At 46.2% G+C, this 24,509-nt stretch overlaps 1 protein-coding gene across 11 annotated transcripts in view; it reads left to right on the forward strand.

The window, feature by feature from the left end:
• Positions 1–24,509, forward strand: part of LOC119165999 (high affinity cAMP-specific and IBMX-insensitive 3',5'-cyclic phosphodiesterase 8B) — a 404,448-nt gene that overhangs the window by 47,748 nt on the left and 332,191 nt on the right. For all 11 annotated transcript variants that reach the window (XR_012884029.1, XR_012884034.1, XR_012884037.1 and 8 more), the window contains one exon: positions 15,698–15,754. Coding sequence is in view for 7 of the 11 variants with exons in the window: in XM_075865592.1 (XP_075721707.1) it covers positions 15,698–15,754 (57 nt within the window). In the remaining 4 variants the exon portion in view is untranslated. The remainder of the gene's footprint in view (positions 1–15,697; positions 15,755–24,509) is intronic.

Genomic DNA, 24,509 nt, shown 5'->3' on the forward strand with positions numbered 1-24,509 from the left:
GTTCTCCGCACGGCAGACTTCCCAATGACGAATTGTCAGCAGGTGCCGCATGCCCTTGACATTTTTCTCTATTCTTTTTCTCCCCCTCCCCGTGTAGGGTAGCATATAAGCCTTTCCTTTGCCTTTCTCTCTCTCTCTCTCCTTCAGGCGAAAGCGTCGGCAAGGTGCCTTGTCGCATGGTGTTGTACACTGGCACTGAAGAAAACCAACAAGTTCCCTACTCGACGTTGCAAACCTTAGATTGAGCGGCATAAACCCTCAGTGCGTAGGAAATATAGATGGGCTTCACCACTGCCGCTCCCCCACCAGACCGGCACAGTGGGAGCATAGTCAAAAGTTATCCGCCTTTCTGCCTCCCTGAAGGACCTCACTTGTCGCGGGTGCTTCAAAGCAGAAAAAAAAAGAGCCCTGGTGGCTCATTGCTGTCCCCGCACCGAAGTACTTTCTTACACCACGCCGTGCATTCAGCAAATTTCATGCCACTTCGCTTCGTTGTTACTGGCTGAAAATTCTGCAAGATTTTCAGGCAGTAGCATGATTTTAGCCAGTTTATGCAGTGAGCAACGGAATAAATATTGCTTGGTTTTGTGGTTTATTGAAACCGATGACGAATATTCACAGCCGACTCCGAGAAAAGAGTTTGCAAGCACCTGCGTCCCCTTAGAGCGAGTTTGTAGTGATTATGAGGAGCGCCGTCATGGGGTACTCCAGAACATTGGTGTTCGCGCATTTCGGCGCTATGGAAATGTGCGCTTGTCGTATATAAAGGCGGAAAGCGAACACGCGTCCTCAACTCCTGCCGCACCATAGTTTTCCCCAGAGTAAATAAATGAAATAAACACGCAGAAAGTGCAAAACAGACTTCATCTCATTCCTGTAGGTGTGCCTCGTTTCGTGTTTGTGCTGTTTGTTGTGATAAGTTCATACCAACAAGCGCAGCACGTCTGAAGCTTCGTATATTTCACGGTAAAAAAAAAAGATATTCACAAATACCTTACCCACGCACGTCTGCTCAGTTCGCTCGTATCGCTCGTTTGTCGTTCGTTTTTCTGCTTTCTTCTGACTGTCGTCGCACAGCCCTCGCTTTTCGCTATAGTCCGTGGGGGGTGAGGAGGGCGACAAAGACGTGCACACATAAAAGAGGGACTTTCCAAGAATTCGGCCTTTTTTTCCCGTGAAGACGCTCACCCCATTCTCTCGGAGGATACTGCCCACCTGTTTTCACGCTCTCCCGCGGTACCGCGCAGCCTCATGAGACTCTGAGGGGAGGAAGGCTTACAGATGACGGTGCATGGTTTGAAGTTAGAAAAGACGTTTCCTCCTGAGGCAAAATGTTTTCGCACGCCGGATTCGGGGAGACAGGGAACCTTCAAATTCAGCGCTTTCTTTATTTCTGTTTAGGTGGCGCTAGGGGAAGATTTTCGTTGTAGTGATAGGAATAATGTAGATTTCTCAATATTCCTGCAGTTCTTGTGTGCGATTCGTGTGCATAAGTATACCAGGAGACCGTAACTGTTATATTTTAGGCTATGCATGCTTATATTTCAGCGCTATTTCAAGATAACAACGATTTTGTTGATGTTTACGGCACGATAAATTAAGAAAATTTGCGAGCTTTGTTTCGCATTTCTGCTTGCTTTATTGAAAAACGTTACGTTGAGGAAATAGATCAGGGGTTCTAGTTTATCCACGTACAAATTCAGCTAATGAGCTTCAGTAGTTCTCCGCAAAAATTGGCCACGGTAGGCCTATCTAATGAGAATATTGCCCAATTTAGATCAATATAATTAAAAAGTGAGCAGGCGTACATAAATAAAATTGAGCACTCAAACGGCAAATGCCATCCTCTATATACAGCCAGAAAATGAATTTTCTCTAGCGAATAGGTGCTGGATAGTCCGCATCGACATTTACTAAATTTGGCTCTTTTCAAAAGCTAATCAGCAATACAGTAAAAGTGCTAGAATAATTTGCTATCTATCTATCTATCTATCTATCTATCTATCTATCTATCTATCTATCTATCTATCTATCTATCTATCTATCTATCTATCTATCTATCTATCTATCTATCTATCTATCTATCTGTCTGTCTGTCTGTCTGTCTGTCTGTCTGTCTGTCTGTCTGTCTGTCTGTCTGTCTGTCTGTCTGTCTGTCTGTCTGTCTGTCTGTCTGTCTGTCTGTCTGTCTGTCTGTCTGTCTGTCTATCTATCTATCTATCTATCTATCTATCTATCTATCTATCTATCTATCTATCTATCTATCTATCTATCTATCTATCTATCTATCTATCTATCTATCTATCTATCTATCTATCTATCTATCTATCTATCTATCTATCTATCTTCTAAAGAAGCCGCCGAACACTGATATGGGTCGAACTCTCAAGTGCTTTCTAGTGGGTTTGCCCAAAAAGAACGCCGCTCGCGCGGAGAGCCGTGCTTGGCCGTTACTGTCGCCATTGTGTAGACTCGCTGTGTGCCGGCTAATAAACGCCATAACAAATTGGTGGAGAGTGCTACGATCCCCTTCGATGCCCTTGGAACTACGCTCACGTACTCTGCAATCTACCATGTCCCACGACGCCTCTCAGCAAACGCCTCCTCCCATGCCACCCCCTTGTCCCGGTGTCCCCAGGATCCGCGATCCACCCATCTTCACGGGCGCTGATGGCACTGACGTGGAGGACTGGCTCGCCATTTACGAGCGCGTGAGCGTCCCCAACAAATGGGACGAGGACGGCAAGTTGACAAACTTGGTGTTCTACCTTGCGGGCGTTGCAAGTTTGTGGTACACCAACCACGCGTCCGAGTTCGCTACCTGGTCCGATTTCAAGACTGCTATCACCAACGTTTTCGGCCGTCCTGCCGTTCGCAAGCTGCAAGCCAAGCAGCGCTTACGCGAACGCGCTCAGCAGGCCGGTGAATCATTCACATTGAAGATGTCCTGGACCTGTGCAAGAAATCCAACGACAGCATGTCCGAATCAGACAAGATACGGAACGTCATGAAGGGCATTGACGATGATGCCTTCACGATGCTGCTAGCCAAAAACCCAGGCACAGCAGCTGAGGTCATCACGCTATGCCAGAGCTACGAAGAGCTCCGCCGGCAGCGCTCGATGACCCGTCGCTCTACACCCCGAGAAGCAGGGCTTGCTGGCTTGGAGGCGAGATGTGATCAGGTGGCGCTGCTGGCAGACCTAAAGTCCTTCATCCGTGAGGAAATCGCACGCCAGTTCTCTCTCCTTCCCTTTGCCCACCCACCGGCTGTTCAACAATCGGCAACTACTATTCTTCCACCCATCCGCCGAGCGATTGAGCAGGAAATAGCGGAGGTCATGCCTGCTTACCACCCGCAGACGAATGGTCTGACCGAACGCTTTAACCGTACCCTCGACGACATGCTGTCGATGTACGTCGCCGCCAACCACACGAATTGGGATACCATACTACCCTTCGTCACCTACGCCTACAACACCGCCCCTCAGAGCACGACTGGTTTTCCACCTTTCTTCTTGCTGTACGGAAGGCACCCGTCACACACCATCGACACGATACTCCCGTACACGCCGGATCCACCTGAGTGTACACCTATTTCCGAGACCGCCAGGCTTGCTGAAGAGTGTCGCGAGCTTGCGAAGACTTTTACGACGCATGAGCAAGAGCGGCAGAAGAGTATTCGTGATGGCTCCGCCACTTCTGAGCCCACGTTCCTTCCTGGTTCCCTTGTATGGCTCTCAATACCGACCTCTGTAGCTGGCCTTTCTTCCAAACTACTCCCGAAATATGAAGGTCCCTATACCGTGTGATCGAGCGCACATCTCCGGTCAACTATCTTGTCGAGCCAATTGAACAATCTTCAGACATGCGTTGCCGCGGGCGCGACATAGTCAACGTGGAGCGCCTGAAGGCTTACTATGACCCGCTCGTACTGACAAGCTGTTAGGTCGCCAGGCGGCTCTCTCTTCGACCCCGGGGTGTAGAGAAGCCGCCGAACACTGAAATGCGTCGAACTCTCAAGTGCTTTCTAGTGGGTCTGCCCAAAAAGAACGCCGCTCGCGCGGAGAGCCCGTGCTTGGTCGTTACTGTCGCCATTGTGTAGACTCGCTGTGTGCCGGCCAGTAAACGCCATAACAATCTATCTATCTATCTATCTATCTATCTATCTATCTATCTATCTATCTATCTATCTATCTATCTATCTATCTTTTTGTGCTTTCGTGGCAGTTTTGTTAAATGAATGCATAGCAAACGGTGTGAAATAACAGGGTTGTATCACGAAGGTAAATGGCAGGTGGTAACATGAAAGGAATGACGTGTATGCTATGTGCGGCATCATTTACATGACACACGGTCATGGTGCGCTCGCGTCTTATTCGCTAGATCGGTGTACAGCAAAGTTAATAGAGTAAAGAGGGGGAGGACTAGATTAACAATATGAATTACAGGTGAAAACATGAAAATTAAGGCTTGCATTTCATGTACTGCATGACGTACAGAAAAGGTCATGCTGGCGGCTTTTCAGCTACCTGCATATACTATTCCGCGACGTTACTATATATGAAAAAAATGAATGAATATATTGTAACATGAAAATAATGGCATGCATACCATGTACTGCACAGTGCGCATTACACTGTCTAGCTACGCGTTCGGCCATTTTGTTCTCTGGATGTGTACTAAAACTGGTGTGGTATGACATGGTTGTGTGACAAACATAAATGACAGGTTATGCTGTATTTGTACCATAATATACCTAAGTGCATTTCAGTCACCTGACATATACCAGACTCTTCATGCATGCATGCAAGACAAACATGTGATATTTGTTGAACTACATGTCATGAATGACTTCATCTGGCTGAAAGACAAGGCAATGTATGCAATTTCGCATTACAACGGTTCGCATTACAACGAAGGCGGCTTCACATTACAACGGTTCCAACAATGCGTGGTATCTGCCAGATAAAACACAATAAAATCGCGCATGACGCATTAAAGGGTGATTGTTCGCCCCTTTAAGGTTAGAATGGGATAAAAAACAAATCTTGACAGGGAAGTGGGCAGGGCCGCAGGCACCGAGCTGTGCGTATCATAATAGTTTTGGTACATGCTAAAATATGTGACATAGATCCTTACAAAAAGATACAAATGTAATGATATTACCAGGAGTTTGACGTCGCAAAACCACGATGTTATTATGAGAGACGTCATAATCGATGGCTCTGGAAAGTTTAGCCACATTGTATTTTTTATTAAAATAAAAAATATAAAGCAGTGGTCACCATTGTTTCATCACGTCTTTAATGTTCACTAACATGGCACCATACTCGGGCTTCCAGCATTTCGCCTCCACTCCCGCGTAGCCGTAATCGGGTGCGCGACCTTCGGGCCTGCGGCCGAACGCCGGTAACTACATGCATCCACGCGAAAGATGCACCATGGCACAACTGAGATTTATTTCACACCAATTTGCCACAGCTGCGCACATGCTGATTCTTTTGGAGCCGCATTTTGGGTTTTCTGGAGTTTTTCTGCAAGAAGTTATTTCGAAGAAAAGGTACAGCTTAAATTAACCGCAAGACATGTAGTTAATTTTGGGATGATGGAGGTAATCCCATTGGTTCGGTTCAAACGATCACGACGACACGTTGAAAGACTGGACAGGCCCGGTTGCTCAGTTCCTGGCAAACTTCAGTGTTTTTACACACTCACACTTATTTACAATCAAAGGCCGGGGCGGCCACTAAACTGACCGCGCAGTAATCACTGGGCTGTATTGACGTTGACCTTACTTACCGAACCCTTAGTATACTCCACACATCGACACCAACTTCTCGATGTTGTATCAAGCCCTGGATCAGAGTCGGCGCCAAGCACGTCCCCTGTCCACGATCCCGATCTCGTCATCGAGCACTAAGCTCCCATACTCTCAATTAAATACCTCTTATCTCATCTGAGAGCATTTCGTGGGACGAACCCCTTCTTGATGCTACACCAATGCAGCAAACAACTCTCCATTCCTCAGAGACGTGTCTCCGCCTCTGCGTTCCCACACTTTGCAGCCTCATCCCCCAAGAAATCAGATAAACAAGAACTCCGTCATTTCGTCAACGTACAGCTTAAAAATGCTTTCGCGCAACAACAGGCCTAGCTAGACAGCCGGTCGGCTGTCTAGAGTCAGTACACACGATGCACCTTGAGCTATACTTATAAACCTCTGCTATAGCGTCGTTCCATTTCTTAGAGAGTTTAGATGGTTGCGAAATTTCACAGCTGTCTTTCCATTCTTTTATGTACTTCTGCCAGCCACTGAGCCCCTTTTTTTCTAATCTTTTCATTGATCAGAAGGAATGCTTCCTTTCTACAGCTTAGAAAGATGTCCCATTTTCTTTCAACATCATCAGTCGGTTCACCCCACTGCTTAGAATGTCTGTGTTCCCTAGAGGCTTCCTGACGTCTTGCCATGGCTCTCTTAACTTCGTCATCCCACCAATTTTGGGGTTTGTGTCTTCTTTTCCGGGGTGACTTGCCACGTGCCTCAGAAAGTTCTAGTTCAGTCTAAGTATATTCGTGTAATTCCACACAGTTTTATTATCATAAGTGATTACTTTCTCAATTTGATTAGTAAGTATTTCGATTTGCCTTTCTGAATAGAAATTTTCCGTTAGTTGCTCATCTTGTCTCCTTCCCACTTTCAGTGTTTTTCCAAAACTTAGCTTGATAAATTTGTGATGACTACCCAGACTTCTGGAGCCATATTCATCTATTTGCATTTCCCATGAGCCTATCATACATCCTATGCGACATCAGTGCGCAATCTATCGTCGACTGCAGCCTTTCTACCTCCTATGTTATTTGCCCGTCACACTTTTCAGTACTGTGGCAAATGATCAAATCATGCCTTTCACAAATATACGTTATCATTTTGCCTGTTGGGTCGGTATACCCATCTATATCTTCTATATGCGCATTCATGTCTCCTAGTATAATTATCTCGCACTTTCTTCCTAATTCCTCAATGTCCTTTGATATGCACTTGACCATTGCCTGGTTTTCCTCTCTGGCTTTTGCTACCGTCCACAAGTACAACAAACCAAGGAGTGTCATTTGCCCTGCCACTTCCCTTTTAGCCACAAATGTTCCTTGCAATCCTGTTTGACCTTTGCCAGTCTGTATTTTTATGAATGAATGCCCCAATACCACCCCCCTTTCTACTGCCTTCTGTTCTATTACAATATTTTCACGTGTAGTTCGGATTGTTAGGAGGTTGTTCCATGCCCCTAAGATGTGTTTCTACGAAACCGTATACCATCGGCCTCTCCCATTAGCTGTTCTGCTATCTCTTCCCACTTCATCCTGTTCCTGCCACCCTGCATGTTAATATATCCTACGTCTGAATTAACTCGGCCCTCGTGGCTTAGTCTGTTTCTTCCCCGGACTTCACCTGTCTTTGATATTGGTGCCACTTTGGAATTTTATCTGTCTATACCACCTGTCAAAGAGTCTCCCTGGTTGTTTTCCTCGTTACTAGCTATCCTGCACCTCGAAGGGCCCGCGTGTCCCCCCAAAAAGCTACTGCGCATCCTGCAAGTCGCCAACCCACCTCATAACCCTGCCGCCCATCGAAGTGTCTTGTTGAAAACAACCCACCTAAGCACCTCTATATTTCCACCACCTCAAAGCCTTTCTTTCGACTCATCCGCCATATCTTTTGGTTTGCGTTTACAACCGCTCTTTGCAGGTTGCCGTCACGCACTGGTACCTCCAGTATCGGGCATATCACTACCTGTACCTGAGGAGAAGCGGCGTGCATGTAATCGACCCATTTCGCCAGTGTGGTCGCTAGTCCTGCTGTATCTTCATTTTAGGCATTGTTTAAACCGTCTGAAATTATCATGAGGTTTCGTCCATCAGCTGTAGTTTTCAGTTTTGCGCCCGCTCGCCCCATGACTGCTTCCAGCTTGTGTCCTGAGAACGTCCCTACTGCAACCCTTTTGTCACCTCTTACCCTCTCTTTGATTGCTTCGGCACATCGCTTTAATTTCGAGTCCTTGGCGATTATCACTTGCTTTGACTTTTCAGCTGCAGAGTCCTGCACATGGGGGTTGCTTGCACCTGTGACGCCGGCTGCTTTGTCCTCTCCCAGCCCCACCACTACTTCGCTGAAGCTGGGTCTTGCGACCACTGAACCTGCTGAATCTGTCTTTTCTGAACTTGCTTGCTCTTTATTCTCCGCCGTTCTGGTGGCCGGTGCCCTACTGTTTTCTCAGTCGGCCGCTCCTTTGTTCACCTTCGCTAGTGCCTCCTCAGCGGACTCCAGCCTTTCTCCTATAGCCCTTGTTTTCTCTTGCTCTGTCGCCAACGCAGTCTCCAGCTCGGTGATTATCATCAGCAGTTCACTCTGGGCAACCGTCATTTTCTCCATTGTTTCCTCGACCTCACATTGCCTACACTTGGTGTCATCCTCCTCTCCATTCTCTTCTGCACTTGGGTCTATTTCCCGACCCACCCGTCATGTTGAACACTTTACAGCCTTTTTAACCATGTGTTTCTGACACCAATTGTCTTTATGAATTGTCACACTCGATAATACGAAACACGGCGTACGACGAATCCTGCCCTACTAAAAAATTGCGTGTTCAGTAATCGTGCGCCTTCCCCACAGGGTGGCAAGAAAAAAAACACAAAGAAACAAACAGGAACTAGTAAATACCTGGTACTGACCCCTGAAAAGCCATACAATGTAGTAAGTGCTGTAATGGTTTCAACTGCTGCCTTATTATTTATAAAAACAAGCTTAAAACATGCAAAACCACTTATCTGCGCAGTCAATCGGGAGCGTTCAAAAACACGTCCATCTACCGCGCCAGTCTGAACTGAACTCTTCCTTCCTGAAACTGAAATCTTCCTTTTTCGTCAGATACCATCTACCGACTGGCCATCCTTCGCTTGCCCCAAACATAACTAACGCATAAACAGTAAGCTTGGGTAAGTTGTATAGAATGTGTACTTGTACGCATTCATTCATACAAAGCACAGGAAATTTTAACTGCATTTCACATAAAGGGCCCAATTTTACACTGCCGTCACGCATTATGAATCGTATCTTGATATACGACAAACTTGCGAGCCGACCGCGAATGCATTATGACCATGGCAAGCATATCATGCCGTATATGCCGGGTAGGTCATGATTTTAATGCTACCACCTGTCATTTATGTTCATCATACAGAAGCGTCAAGCAGTACTACTTTCATTCGTGGAGCAAGTGAAACGACCGCAAGCACGCATATATATAAAAAACAGCATGCACGTAAAACAACACCAAATATCAAAAGCGAACCCCAGGGAAATTTATCGCCGTGGATGTTTAACATCCAGTTTTCATGACGCACTCAACACTTCGTGTGAGCTGTAAGGCGTCAATTTTACGGCAAATTTAATGAAAGACGGCAATGTACCCCCACGGAAACCGCGCGCGACACGCTGCTATAGTGCTGGGCAATCATTTTCCCGAAACACTTGCCAATTCTCAAAAAGGTGCTTACCTCACAAATGCGGGTATCAGCTGTGGGAGTGAGCTTTTCTCGCCATATTCTGCGTAGCCACGCAGCCTGTCGCTTGGCGTCATTTCAACTTTTGGGAATAGGAAAAAGGTTTTGCTCGTTCCCCGCTGGTTGCGGCATCCAAAAGCGCCACACCCGTGCATTTTTCGGTGGCTCAACAAGCGTGCGATTAAGTGTGCAAACGACTCCTGATGTCTAAAAGTTCCTAAGGCCCGTATTCACAAATGCTCCTTCACTCAAGGGCTCCCCTCGACTTGACGAAGTCAAGGTGGAGCGTGCTCCTCCACTCAAGGAGCCGCTGCATTTCATGAACGCTCCTCCACACTTCCTTCGCGAAGGGATGCCTCGGAAATGCTCCCTCCACTTGAGTGAACTGCATGGGCCGAGAAAAGCGCCTGATAACGACAGTATTCGCAATTGTGGTTAGAAATGCGTATCTTTGTATAATAAATGAACGCTTTTCTTACTCATTCTTTTTTACAAATTGACATTAAAGCAAAATACATGCATTTAGAGTGGTAGCATGGTTTCTTTAGGCCTATAGCCGATAGAGTTAGCGAAACCCGTGCTTCAAGTCTGACAACTGTTGCGCCCAGGCCGCAGCTGATGGCGTTTTGTCTGCTGCTGAACGTTTCTATGTGCTTAGTTTATTTCGTCTCGTGTGCGTCTATTAATTGCAGTTTATATTTACGGTAGTGTCTGAGTGGGTGTTTGAGACCCTACTTTCGCCGGGGTGACTAACGAACTACGTGAGTGATGGCAGGAAGCAAAACATATGGTTTATTGCTTTGTTTACTTTCGCTTTGCTGAGAGCCTTCTGCTCACTAGTGTAGCCACCGAACGTGTAACGCGGTGGAGCGAGTAATTTCTACTGTATATCGCTTTATATTGGTGTGCTTTTAGAATTCACCTCCAACAAAGATTACTTGCACGTGAATTCGTTTTAGCTGCGGTAGTACGTGAACAGTTCCTGATTCCAGGGATTGTGCTATATGTTCATTTTTCTCATTTACTGAGAATTTCAACGTGGCACTTTCTTAGTTGTTCCTCTGCATGTAATAGAAATTTTGGAAGACAATGCTCGCAACTTATATTCAAGGTTACTCCAGAGTAGCGTTAATTTGATTGATATGTGGGATTTAACGTCCCATAACCACCATTTGATTATGAGAGACGCAGGGTAGCGTTAAAAAGTAGGCACGGTATCGTCGTGGCTGAGCGTTTGAATTAGACTGCTATGCAAATTAAGAAAAGTGATCGTGTGCCTTTCTTCAACTAAAGGCGAAAACATCATTTTAATGTTGTTGTTTTCTTCAATTAGCAGTATATATAGTCGGTTAACAATGCGTGTTTGTGTTTTTGTGTTTCAATTTTTACATTTCAATCTTCCAAGGATGCCTGAGTAAGCAGTTATTTTTTTCCACATTCTTTTTGCCCTGCATTTGTGAATGCTCTAATATGACAGATTCGAATAGACGTAACCTTTAAATCTCTGTAGCTTCCGTCTCCAAATTTACACAGCGGCCCCGTCTTGAAACTCTTGTCCCGTCTGCTTTATCTGCAAGCTCAGAACAACATTCGTTAATGAACGAATGAGCTTTGCGCAAATTTTTTGGCTTTTATTTGTAGAATATGATTTCTGGGAATACCTCTTGAAAATAATCGTTGTTTCTGTGCTTCATTCTAAAGCCTCAGCAGTACATAATTTATAGGAGATGGTTTATTCTTTTGGAAATGATAAAATTGAAGGCGCTTTTGACTTTTGACGCTGTTCTGTCTTAAAAACGACCGTGGTGCTTCACTGAAATTCGGAGAAAGTGTCGTCAAGAAGCAGAGTATTTTACTCTGCTGATTTGACGAAGACCAGTGCAACAAAGTGATAAAAAATGCTCAAGAGTATTGGAGACATCGCGAATATTTCTGGTCAAACCCTTGTTAATAAAATATCCGCTATTGTCGCAACATTAGAATGTCTACACCTGGAACCACGCCATCTCAGTTTCATGGAAGGGGAGTGGTGGTGGTGTATATAAAACAAGCTTGATTTTTGTAGAACGGCTCTCCTGTAGAATAGGAGAAGAAGTTTTTGTGATTCTGTCTCATCCTGAAAAGACGAGCATGACGATAATTATGTACTCAAAAATAAACAAAGTAGATATTACGAAGGGCAAAATAAACCTTTATTACATTTGGCTGATGAAGAGCCCAGTGGCAAACACAAGCGTGCAATTGCAAAGTGTGCATTAATCAAGCATATGCTGCTGACACACTGTCTAAATAAATTTCGAGATTGTAAGACATCATAAATAGGATCGAGGTAGTAGACACCACAGCGTGTCTTATACAGTGCAGCTGCACGCATTCACTGTAGATTTTGTCCTTTTGTATACAGTCGTGCAAACTCTGCAATGCATTGCGAATACGGCACGTTCTAGAAAACCTTTCCGTTGTGTTCTTCCGTCAGCAGCCTGGCCCCTGCACAAAAGTGGCAAGACATAATATTATAAAAACGTAATAGCTAGAACACCAAAGTCGCATTTTTTTTTTATTTCTCGGGATGCACTCATTCATTAAATTTCTTGCGTTAAAGAACTAACATGGTTGAATTATTGAGCTTTGCCTATTTTGACACATGTTTGGCTCCGGCACTTGGGCAGCTCACAAGGCATAGAGTTATGTTATTTGATAACCTAATTGCACGAATCAATGGCGTAGCCAGCAATATCTCTTTCGGGGGGGGGGGGGGGGGGGGAGGGGTTCAACCATAAAAAAACAGTCATATAATGTATCTGCTTTATTTCTATTTCGTATGTTTCCATTTTTATACTACACTCCATGCATTCTTGCGTGCGTGCACGTTTCACAGAGCATGAGCCTCTGCTTGATTCCCTAAAGCTGGGTGTGGTCGTTCATTGGTATTGTGAGCTGCATAGACACTGTATATCGAAGTTATGTTTCACGCGTAGTAGCAACAACAGCACACTTATTGGGCCCAATCGCATTGTGTTTTGTTCTTTCTAAACTGTCTCTAATAGTGATGGGACCTGAGCAATGGGAAAATGAACAAAAAAACAAGAAAAAGGAGAATTTACCTTCTCGTAGATAGAGACGATCATCTAACGAAAGTGTGCTTCGCCGTATATTTCGGCTAGGGTGGCAAAGATTCACCGGGGAGGAAGCTGCTCAGGAGTATGGTGAATGCAGCGCATCCAAAGTTTGCTATTACTTTCCTCTCAGCTTGTTTGTCAAGCATTCGCGCCACGCTTGATATGGTGTGGTGTGCAAGCTTCGTCGAAACACTTGAAAGCACTGGCATCCGCAGTAAGTCTTGGAGCACTCGCACGACGAGTATACGCACGCCCGAAGGCAGGTAATCCACTGGCTCATGCACGAACACAACACATCACGGCACTGGTGAGTGCTCCTTTTGAGACCACGCCCGCTTGTCCCGGCGCCACAGTAGCCGTTGCTGAACCGTTCGAAGACAGCTCCGTAGTAAACGCGCACCGTCATTGTCGAAAGAACGCGGCGGTGGCAGCCTACTTGATCGAGAAACGCCGTCAAAGTAAACGGGCTCCGCCATGGACGCGATGCTGGCGCAAATATTTCACTCGAGGGATGATTCAAGGTAGCTCGATCGCTTCCTTGACAGTCTCGAGGAAACGCTCGAAATTTTCTCAAGTGAACGAAGACTTTCAAGTGAAGGGTGGTTTGTGAATGAGAAAACGCCACTCAAGGAGCGTTTCGAGCGAAGGGTCGAGTCGAGGAGCGTTTGTGAATACGGGGGTAAATGCTTTTCTGAGGCTGTAAAAAGAATCGCCCGTCAACGCGCTGAACTCCTGTGGCCGGGAGAGACAGGTGAACCGAGCAAGTTGACCCGTTTCTGTGGCGGAGCCCACCGACTGCACGCGGCGGCGAAGGGAAAAGTATGACGGTCCAGTCACTTTAGCGCAGTATAGAGTGCCTCGATGCTCGTGCACCTCGCGCATCGAGGCCCTCTAGCGCGGTAGCGCCAGCAGTGACTCCTGGCGGCGAAGGTGGGTGTCGGCACGTGGGAGATGAGTGACTCTCTTGGGCGTGTGGTGGTAGGTGGGGACTACAGTGTTCTAGAAGGTGGTAGTGGGATCAGCAGCCGGAGCGCCCAGCGCATTGAAGCGAGGCGGCGAGTGCGAACAAGACCCGGATGCTGGTGGCGGCGCTGTAGTCGCGTGGGCTGGCTGGCGTGGCTGCCGCTGGTGCTTCGCGCGCTTGTTGTGACGGCCGCACGCACGGACGGATAAACGCGCCCAGCAATCAACCTAGACCCACGCAGTTCGTAATTATCATTTGTGGCCCGTAATTTATAACCTTGCTAAAACCGTACGCTCGGGGAAAGTTGGCCTTACCAGGGGTAGTGCAACAATAGTTCTCTCCTGAGTGCGCAAGGTCCTCCGGCTCAGGAAGCCAGCGTTTCTGCTGTGAACCACCTGATTGAAAAGGGGACCCTAGTATCAGCTGAACTTATGTTTCGGAGTATTCCTGCAGAACACGGTTGAGCAGAAGAGCGATGACCGTCTAATACATTATATGGCAGATTATGTTGCTCGAAATTAAGTTTCTGAATCGTTATGATTGCATGCCCTGCAAGACCCTTCTTTTGGAAGCCCCTCATATAGAAAACAGAAACGTTGAGCTAACTGTGATATGTCACAAGAGAGGCTTGTTGTATCCCTCACAGGAGCTTTTTAGGGCAGTCAAGACATCTTCACCGCGTTTTGCAGCTGAGAGAAACTCTGCAGGGACTTTTGAAATGCCCTAGGTTGCAGCCAGCATCCAGATGCGCTCCCGACAGAGTTGACCAAGTTCTATTTGCTGACCATGCTGCATTTTTATGTAAAAGGACTCAACAAATCGCGAAATGAATGGCGTAAAAAAAATTGGATGCGAAAATCAGCCGTTGCTCTTAATGCCTCTCGTTGCAGTCATGTACTTTGAGAACACTGTGGTGTTTTGTGCCAATAAAGTTTTTTTATTGCTAGTCTTGTTTTTATTTTTTCACTACATCATAAAACTTCGCTATCTCGGGTCACTACTACAGCTGCTCCATAGCGGCATCGTCTTGGGAATAATTGAATCGCAAGCTCTCAGTGGATATGTACAAACGTAAACAAAACCGCTCGTAATGAAATTAATATGGGGCATATGTTCCGAATGTGTTAATACATCCGGTGCCACAGTTGCTTGGCTTAATCGTACTTGTGAATGCGATTGAGACCTAACGTATGACAATTGTCAGTGGCAAATGATATGGGCAATTTAACTATTCACAATTTTACCTCTAAAGTGTTCGTGAGCCTTTAGTTTACCAATCGGCCGCATCGTCCTGCGCCCGTTTTCTGCACTTGTTGGGTCAGCTTTATTTTCACGCTGGCCGAAAACGTCCGCCTGTTCAGGTTTTTCTGCGCTTGTATTAAGCCAGAGGAAGTTTTTAAAAACATGCTAAATAACTTCGCGCTTCCTTTTTTTGGTAAAACGCCAAGCGCACACGGCTTTCTCCGCATTGCTGAGGCTCTGTGTTTCGCGTTCCGTACAGCCCATGCGCCGGTTGCGCCATCTCGCGGTGTCTACGTCAAATGTCACATCCGCGCGCTCTCCCTGATTCCACTACCCCCTTCTAAAACACTGTAGTGGGAACAGTCGGGACCGTGAATACGGCGCCGCGGGCCATTCTTCCACGAGAGCCCTTCCTGGTGAGTCGAGCGTTGGCGACACCGCCTCCGCGCTAACTTGTGTTTATTTGGTGTGTTGATTTAGTGCATTGCACTATTGTATAAGTTTGTTTTAATGTGATGACAGCTAGTAATGCATTTTGATTTGGCTGACGATATCCTCGACCTAAAAGTAGTTTAATAAATGTGTTGTTTGGTTTGGGCCCACCGCGTATGCTGTGTGCATGAGCTCCGACGTGCTGCCTCCTATAAGACCACATAAGCTATAAGAAATGCTTGCAGCAAAGAACACGCAAGCAACGAGTATGGTGGCACCACCCGTTCATGTATCGCTATGACATAACGAGTTCGCTTAACGCAGCTCTCGCAGAACGAATGAAATAGCCTTTTCTGTTTCTTTGTTCTCCTTTCTTGCAGCAAGAGGCCGTCGCGTTCAAGATCGGCTCGATGTACCTCACTTTGCCGACCGTCAGAGTGAGTATTTCACTTGTTTTCAGTCTTCATGCATCTGCGCAAGCACGCACCTTCGAGAGACCTAGAGTACTCCATCACGTGTTAGCCGAACTCGTTACGCACAGGCCTAGTCGGCATTGCATATCCTGAAGAGGAAGGCTTTCTACCCACCGAGTACGAGTATGTCTGTCTACGATGCGACGAATTGACAATGAGTCTGTCAATGAATGCATTAGCAGAGCTTATTTGTAGAGTTTGATTGTAGCCTTGAATTGCAGGTCATTGTAGGGTGTATACAAGGCTAGCAATGACGTCACTAAAGAAGCTACGCTGGAGCACCAACGTGGTGGAAGTGGACTTTGTGGTATCACGTTAGTGTTGTCAGTACATGGCATCCCTTCGTTCATGCACAGAGGCCCCACAACGTTCAGCGGCGTCATCATCACGCAGACTAATCACCACGTGAATATTTATTTATTTATTTATTTATTTATACTTTTAGCCAAAGGCCGTTAAAGGGTAGGGTAAAGAAATACACTTCACTTGTTAACACAAGCACTAATAAATGAAATCAAGAAATACAACACAATGGGCAGTTTTAACAGAGGACCAATCCAACAGGTAAGTTAATTAAGGTTTACACAGTAGTGACCAACGATTGGCATGGAAGCATAACTTCATACAACAGACTTGACAATGGCTATACCACATACATCACAAACTTCAGCGGCGTAAGAACTTTTCCTACCAACTTCACGTGCAGTTACAGAAAAATATACAAAAGATCAGGTAACAACGCTTTGATATGGTTACCTGGAGGAGTAATATGCCATAACCGTCTTTTCAGTTTCCTCTGTAGAATTAATTTGAGTTATGCTATTGTGTGCGTTCCATTCCTCAATCGTTTTTAGGAAGAGGGAATATTTAAAGGTGTCAACCTTTGTAGGTACAGCCACAAACTGGTCCTCATGGCTAGACCTAACAACCCGTGAAATATGATTTGTGGGGTTTAACGTCCCAAAACCACCATATGATTATGAGAGACGCCGTGGTGGAGGGCTCTGAAAATTTTGACCACCTGGGGTTCTTTAACGTGCGCCCGAATCTGAGCACACGGGCCTACGACATTTCCGCCTCCATCGGAAATGCAGCCGCCGCAGCCGGGATTTGAACCCGCGACCTGCGGGTCAGCAGCCGAGTGCCTTAGCCACTAGACCACCGCGGCGTGGCAACCCATGAAATACGACGTGACGTTCTGTTTTCTATGAATCTGTAGTGGTTGAAGTTAAAGCAGTTGTGTTTTATTAAGTGTATGAATTTTAATCTAGCCACATTATGCTGCCATGACCTCACCTAAGCTGTTGGATGTTACAGCCGCGTTGAGCGTCCATGATTCCATGTGAATTCTATCAATATATAACATATTTCGAAGCTGTAGCTTTTGCCGTTTGAGTTCCCAGATAACGGAGCTCACTTTTCGCTCAAGCTCGCTTGAAGGGTGCCGACAGCAGGATCTAAAATCATTTCATGGTGGTGATGATGTGTCATCGGCAATTGCAAGAAAACAACAAAGATATTCACAGCATAGCACCGGAGTGAATGATGATGAGTAGGGCCAAGCTTCGAAGGGTTTCATCGGTAAACCGTGAATACTCCGTCCGTCTGTCTGTTCATATGTCTGTGTGTGTGTGTCTGTTTATCGAGATATCTCGAATGAAACGAGCGCCATCTAATGAATACTTCGCGTACTAGCGAAGTGTTCATTAGATGGCACTCTAAGTGTGTACTAGCGAAGTGTTCATACTAAGTGAGCGCCATCTAATGAACACTTCGCGTACTGCTTGCGTAGCGACGTTGCGCCCATCGTGTCCAATCATTCAAGAAGTGAGACGCCCGCATCGCGTTCCGTTCTGACCGACCCATCTTAAGGGCACAGGCGTTCGCCGAACACATTTTGGGATTTACGAAGTGACGGACGTACGGATGGAGGAACAGATGCGTGGACGGTCGGACGGACAAAGTACAGTCTATTTTCAAACCAAACTAGCACTATGAACGCACTATATACACTAGTGTTTTGGTCTGACGGACACCTACGGCAACGGGCATCATGCGAGGAGCTTCGCTCCTAAGAACAATGTTCTCATACAGGCCAACGTTATCGCCACGTTAGCACAATTTGCACGATCCGTGTGGAGTGCACCAGAACATCAAACAGAATGTAAACACCCCGCTTAACTTGTAAGCCACAAAGAATAAACGGACGAGTGATTACAAGACGGGCATGCTTTGTCTTACGTTTCCAGAAATGTCGGCTGTGTGTGTGAGAGAGAGCCATAATTGTATAGAAAGTCCTCTGATTCAACTTGTGCGCAGCATACTAGAAGTTATTGTGCGTAAAATGTTTCATACGTGTGCAGCTGAGCATGCAAAAGTACAAAAGTAAGAAATAGTTGGACCCCACCCTATACGACAGAATCGCGGCATTTCGATCACCTCCGCGACTGCTCGATAGCCCCGCTCATGCACTCGCCAATCTCCTTTGAAAGGGTCACCTGTCAGCCGAGTGATGACGTCAGTCTGGAGTGCTGTGCGCCCATAGGTGCAGGCTAGTGTGCATCCGCCTTTGAGGAGGCAATGCGAGAAACTTCTAAAGTTGTATAGTTTTAATCGCTATAATGTAATCTTTTTTTTTCTTGCAGCTGATTAAGCACGTCCTCTTTGGAACATAATGAACAATACGCATTGGCCCATAATGGATACAATCGCCCCGTAATAGTAAAGTTTCTGAATTTTAACGAATGCCTTGAAACACAAAGACAGTGCATCTCCACAGGTATGGGTAGAAGATTTTTCGCCGCGTCTGCGTCAGATAAAAAGTAAGCTTTGTAATTTTGCTCGGGCGAACCGCCAACTGAATGAGGAATTCAAGCTGGTTTTTGATAAGCTAATAAGCACTAGACGTTCGATTCCTGAGTAAACAAAGTGGTAGTGCTCTCAGATCACCGTCCTAGTGAGACAATTAAACAAATTACGTCAAAAAAACCCATCCCAATTGTACCTTATCAATCATCAAACTTTCGAAGTCTTTTAGACAAACAAGATCACCTGCACACTTTCATTGAATGCTGTTGCGTAGATGTAGTCGTACCGAGACTTGGCTTATTGCTGAAACAGCTGACAGTGAAACATCGCTATCAAAAATATTTTCTTTATTTCGAAAAGATAGATCTACGTCACGATGTGGGGACGTTAATATAGCTGTGGATAAGAATTTCAGTGTGCATATTGTTGACACTTCGTGTAACGCTGCAATATTGTGGATGACGCTGCAGTTATCGCGTGCTAATGCCGACAACTGGAGTGGTCGGCGTTTGCTATCAGTCACCCAGTTCTAATAATTTTGTAGAAATTTTTGACATTTCGTTAAATTCAGACCAAATTATTAGGACCAAATATCATCATCAGAAATTATACTTGCAGGAAATTTCAACTTTCCGGAATCGACTGGCTGCGATGCGAACCTATTGATGGCGCAAGAAAGCATTGAATGCCCCAAGTTAGTATGAGGTATGCAGAGCGAGGTGTTCGTGGTGCAAGTTATGCGGCTGCCGCAAAGCGCGGTGTGAGTTCCCGACTAGCCAACTAACGACGCCGATAGGTTCCGAGAAGGGGGGCGCAGAAAAGTCGCGCACAGAGGTGACTCCGTGGTGAGCATAGCCATCAAAGTCACCTCCAGTTTGAGACAAAATCGGAAAAGGCTACCGGGAAGCACGTCTTGTAAGAACGAGGCCGAACATGGTCGTGTGGTTTTGAGTTCATTGTTTGGCATTCGCGTGTGCCGTTTGAGAATGCCGCACGGACGCGACCGCTGGGCCGACTGAGATATATGACGAATTTCATTCAGAGAACAGCAGTAGCGGGGCAGGGCAGTGAGGAGTAGGAGGCAGAGCACTGAGAGCAGGGCCACTAAACCTGCCATTGGAATGCGCCGCGCTCCCGGAGGGCAGGTTAGAAGATGACGAGTAGGGAGACCATGCGACTGAAACATTCCAAGCCCCGGCATATTCTCTCTGGGGCAGCAGCAAAATACGCATGGAATCGGTCAGCCACAGGATCTTCATTATCCTAGTATGTTTGTGCAATGACCTATTCGGCAGACGTCCAGCTGTCATCGTAGCCATTCGTGCAAAACAGTGGCGTCAAACTACACATGGTTGCTACCATTGCCGCCGCGGTCGCCGGCTGTAGAAAAATTCGCAAACTGTGACATTCAAGGGCCACGTGACCAGTGGTACTCCGCTTTTCAGGCAAGAGCACTACAAACTGCTCATGGCTGCTCTCCGCGCAGCAAAAGCACTCTCGCTCTACCAATGGGTGACAGTGCTCCTGCACCTGTCCGACCACTTAAACACGCCGGCTCTGAAGGGAGTACTTTCAGCATGCTTTTGAGTGCTCCTGCTCTCTGAATGGAATTTGCCAATAGTGGCGGTATGCATGCACTCATTGGTGACAATACGTATTTCCGAGCATGCGGGGAGCTTGTCCACCCCCACTCTGCGTCATTACCGAGGGTCTTGGAATCGACTGCACACATCGTTAGTGGACAGGGCTGACAACCTTCTCACTGTGTTTAGAGCGGCTTCTACGAAGCCAACGTAAGTGCACGAGCTCAGCGAGCTCGATCCTGGGAAACGGTTACCGGTGGACGTAACCGTTTACCGGTGGACGTAACACGCGAGAGGGTGTGACGACAGGCGTTGCGCAGAGAACCTATCCCCTCCCGTGTTGTATTTGACAACGTGCTTTTAAAGACGATAGAATTTCTTGGGGACCTTCGATGGAAAATCGTTGGTCTGTCTGTCTGTCTGTCTGTCTGTCTGTCTGTCTGTCTGTCTGTCCGTCTTTCTGTACAATTGTCTGTTTGTCTGCCCTAACGATACCTTAAACGGCACCAAACGGCCAACCCCAACCGTAGCGCCCACCAATATTGCTCAAGGTTTAGGCGTTCATAGTTGTGCGATTGCCAACAAAAAAGAAATAATTGTTCACATCTGAGGCGCCACAACAACGCTTCGATGTCTTCTATGTCTACCTTTATACTAGAAGAGGCACACACAAGTAACTCTAAGGAATGTAGCGTTTAATCGCCCTGCGCTGACAGTGCAACGCGATGCTCAAAAAGGTGCTTTGAATGCTTTGCTACGACGTCACGGTGGTGGCACCTACCCGTCGCTTTGCGTTCTACACCTTATCACCTCAGAGACTGGCGCGCATCTTTCTCCGTCGGCTGCACGCCTTCGTTTTTGAAGATGACTGCCAGATGACACTTGTGTCTAACGTGCCAGAATACAAGAGGTCACACTAGAGATAACAGATAAATACAAATATCTGGGTGTATGGATAAGCAATGGGGCCGAGTACCTAAGGGAACACGAAATATACGTGATGACTAAAGGTAACAGGAATGCAGCGGTATTGAAAAACAGGGCACTGTGGAATTACAATAGGTATGATGTTGTCAGAGGAATATGGTAAGGGGTCATGGTTCCTGGTCTGACGTTCGGCAATGCGGTCTTGTGCTTGAGATCAGAAGTTCAAGCAAGATTAGAAATTAAGCAACGTGGAATAGGTAGGTTTGCTTTAGGAGCTCACGGGAATACACCAAATCAGGGAGTACAAGGTGATATGGGATGGACATCATTTGAGGGCAGGGAAGCTAGCAGCAAGATAAAACTTGAGAAGCGATTGAGAGAAATGGAGAAGGAGCGTCGGGCTAGGAAGGTTTTCAGCGACTTGTACATGAAGAATGTCGATACAAAATGGAGGAAGCGAACCAGGAAATTGACTGGTAAATACTTAGAAAACAGCAGGTGGCCAAACCAAAAAGAACTATCGGTTAAGAAGAAAGTGAAGGAAACGAAGACGGTTATGTGGAGAATTGGCATGATTAAGAAGTCCTCACTAGAGATATATCGAACTTTTGAGCAGGAAATTGCCAAAGAAAGATCTATGATAATACTCGGGGTAGTTCTCTACTGTTTGAGGCCAGGACGGGAGTATTGTGAACCAAGACATATCGGGCCAAATACGAAGTGGTAGACACAGTATGCAGTGTGGGTGGAGAGGAAGAAGAAACTGGAGAACACTTGATAATGTTCTGTAAAGGGCTTCACCCTATAGTTCAGGATGATGGTGCAGAGTTTTTCAAAGCACTGGGCTTTAGGGACAGGGAGGGCAAAATAGACTTTAAGTGGGTGGATTTAACTAGAGTGAGATTATCTGATTGGTGGCTAAAGTCAAGGAACGAGTGAAAATTATACCCTTCACCTAACTTTACTATTTGAAGGGAAAAGAAGATAAATCTGGTGGTTAGTTCACTAAGTATTACGGCTAGGTGGCGTTAGCCGCCGCCCGATCTAAAGGGTACAGCCACATACCTCCATTCATCCATCCTAAGCAGGCTTTGAGAGAGGCAGTGAGCAAAATAATAATCGATGGAGAAGTTCCCGATGGATGGAAACTTAGCACGATGAGCATGATCTATAAAGGAAAGGGGGACAAAGCCGACATAAACAACTACCGTCCTATAACAGTGACATCAGTGGTATACAGGCTGACGATGCAGATTATAAAGGAAAGACTGCAGACATGGATAGAGGATGAGAGGGTGCTGGGGGAACTGCAGAATGGGTTTCGGAAACACAGGAGGTTGGAAGACAATCTGTTATCACTGACGCAGTACATCGAATTAGCAGAAAAAGAACACAGGCCTCTGTGGCTAGCATTTTTGGATATCAAGGGAGCGTACGATAGCGTGGTTCAAGAGGAATTGTGGGGAATACTGGACACACTAGGCGTGGAAGATGTTGTTACTAATCTTTTAAAGATTATCTATAAAGGTAACAAGGTCATTATAAATTGGGAAAAACAGGTATCCAAGCCTGCAGAGGTAAAACAAGGGCTTAGGTAGGGGTGTCCCCTGTCACCCTTATTATTCATGATGTACCTACAAGGATTAGAGGCCAAATTAGAGGGAAGGGAACCTCCCTCTAATTCAACCTCTCTTTCGTCAAACAAGGAAAACTCATTGAACAGGCACTACCAGCATTGATGTACGCAGATGATATAGTGCTAATGGCCGACAACAAGAAAGATTTGTAGAGATTGGTGGACATCTGTGGTAATGAGGGAAATAGGTTAGATTTCAGATTCAGTAAGGAAAAATCAGCAGTCATGATTTTTAATGACAATGAAGGTAGTCAGCTTAGAATAAAGGAGGTCACGCTAGAGATAACAGATAAATAAAATATCTGGGCCTTTGGTTAAGCAATAGGGCCGAGTTTCTAAGAGAACACGAAATATACGTGTCGACTAAAGGTAGCAGGAATGCAGTGGGAATAAAAAACAGGCCACTGTGGAATTACAATAGGTATGATGTTGTGAGAGGAATATGGAAAGGGGTCATGGTTCCTGGTCTGACGTTCGGCACAACGGTCTTGCGCATGAGATCAGAAGTTCAAGCAAGATTAGAAATCAAGCAACGTGGAATAGGTAGGCTTGCCTTAGGAGCTCACGGGAATACACCAAATCAGGGAGTACAAGGTGATATGGGATGGACATCATTTGAGGGCAGGGAAGCTAGCAGCAAGATGAAATTTGAGAAGCGATTGAGAGAAATGGGGGAGGAGCGTTGGGCTAGGAAGGTATTCAGCTACTTGTACATGAAGAATGTCGATACAAAGAGGAGGAAGTGAACCAGAAAATTGACTGGTGAATACTTGGAAAACAGCAGGGGGCCGAACCAAAAAGAATTATCGGTTAAGAAGAAGGTGAAGGAAGCTGAGACCGATATGTGGAGCATTGGCATGATTAAGAAGTCCGCACTAGAGATCTATCGAACTTTTAAGCAGGAAATTGCCAAGGAAAGGATCTATGATAATACTCGGGGTAGTTCTCTACTGTTTGAGGCCAGGATGGGAGTATTACGAACCAAGGCATATCGGGCCAAATACGAAGGGGTAGACACGGTATGCAGTGCGTGTGGAGAGGAACAGTAAACTGCCGAACACTTGATAATGTTCTGTAAAGGGCTTCATCCTATAGTTCAGGATGATCGCGCAAAGTTTTTCAAAGCACTGGGGTTGAGGCACAGGGAGGGCAAAATAGACTTTAAGCGGGTAGAATTAAGTAGGAGGTCATCTGATTGGTGGCTAAAGTCAAGGCACGAGCAAAAATTAATCCCTTCACTGCAAAGTACGAATTTTCCACCTCACTGTTTAAGGAAAAAAAAGATAAATCTAGTGGTTAGTTCACTAAGTATTACGGCTTGGTGGTGTTGCGAAGCGCGCCTCCGACGACGTTACGAAGGGTGCTACGAATCTCACCGCTGCAACCACTGTTTCGAAAGACGACGACGCCAACACGGTCCCGAAGGCGCCACTGCTTCGAACTCCGCCGGAAAGGACACCAGCTGTTTGGTAGCGTAGGTTTCTCAGCTCGCGACTGCTTCTGCGCAGAGCTGATAGACGAGCGGACGAGACGACGGTGAATTAAACAAGGTTTATGTACAGCATATATACAGAGGCGTCACAAATTCGGCACTGGGGCCGACAGCTTAGAGACCCGAAGAGCCGAGCTCTCTTCACTAACACATAGGTCTGCTCTCAAATGGGTCTGCTCTCGCGACGCGCCGCAAGGCTTCTTTTATATGCACCGGGTGGATTCTTTGAGAAACCGAATGTCCAACCAGAAGCGCCGCTGGTCGTGAGGTTAG

Source organism: Rhipicephalus microplus, chromosome 1, assembly GCF_043290135.1.
Source record: "Rhipicephalus microplus isolate Deutch F79 chromosome 1, USDA_Rmic, whole genome shotgun sequence".
Lineage (NCBI taxonomy): Eukaryota > Metazoa > Arthropoda > Arachnida > Ixodida > Ixodidae > Rhipicephalus > Rhipicephalus microplus.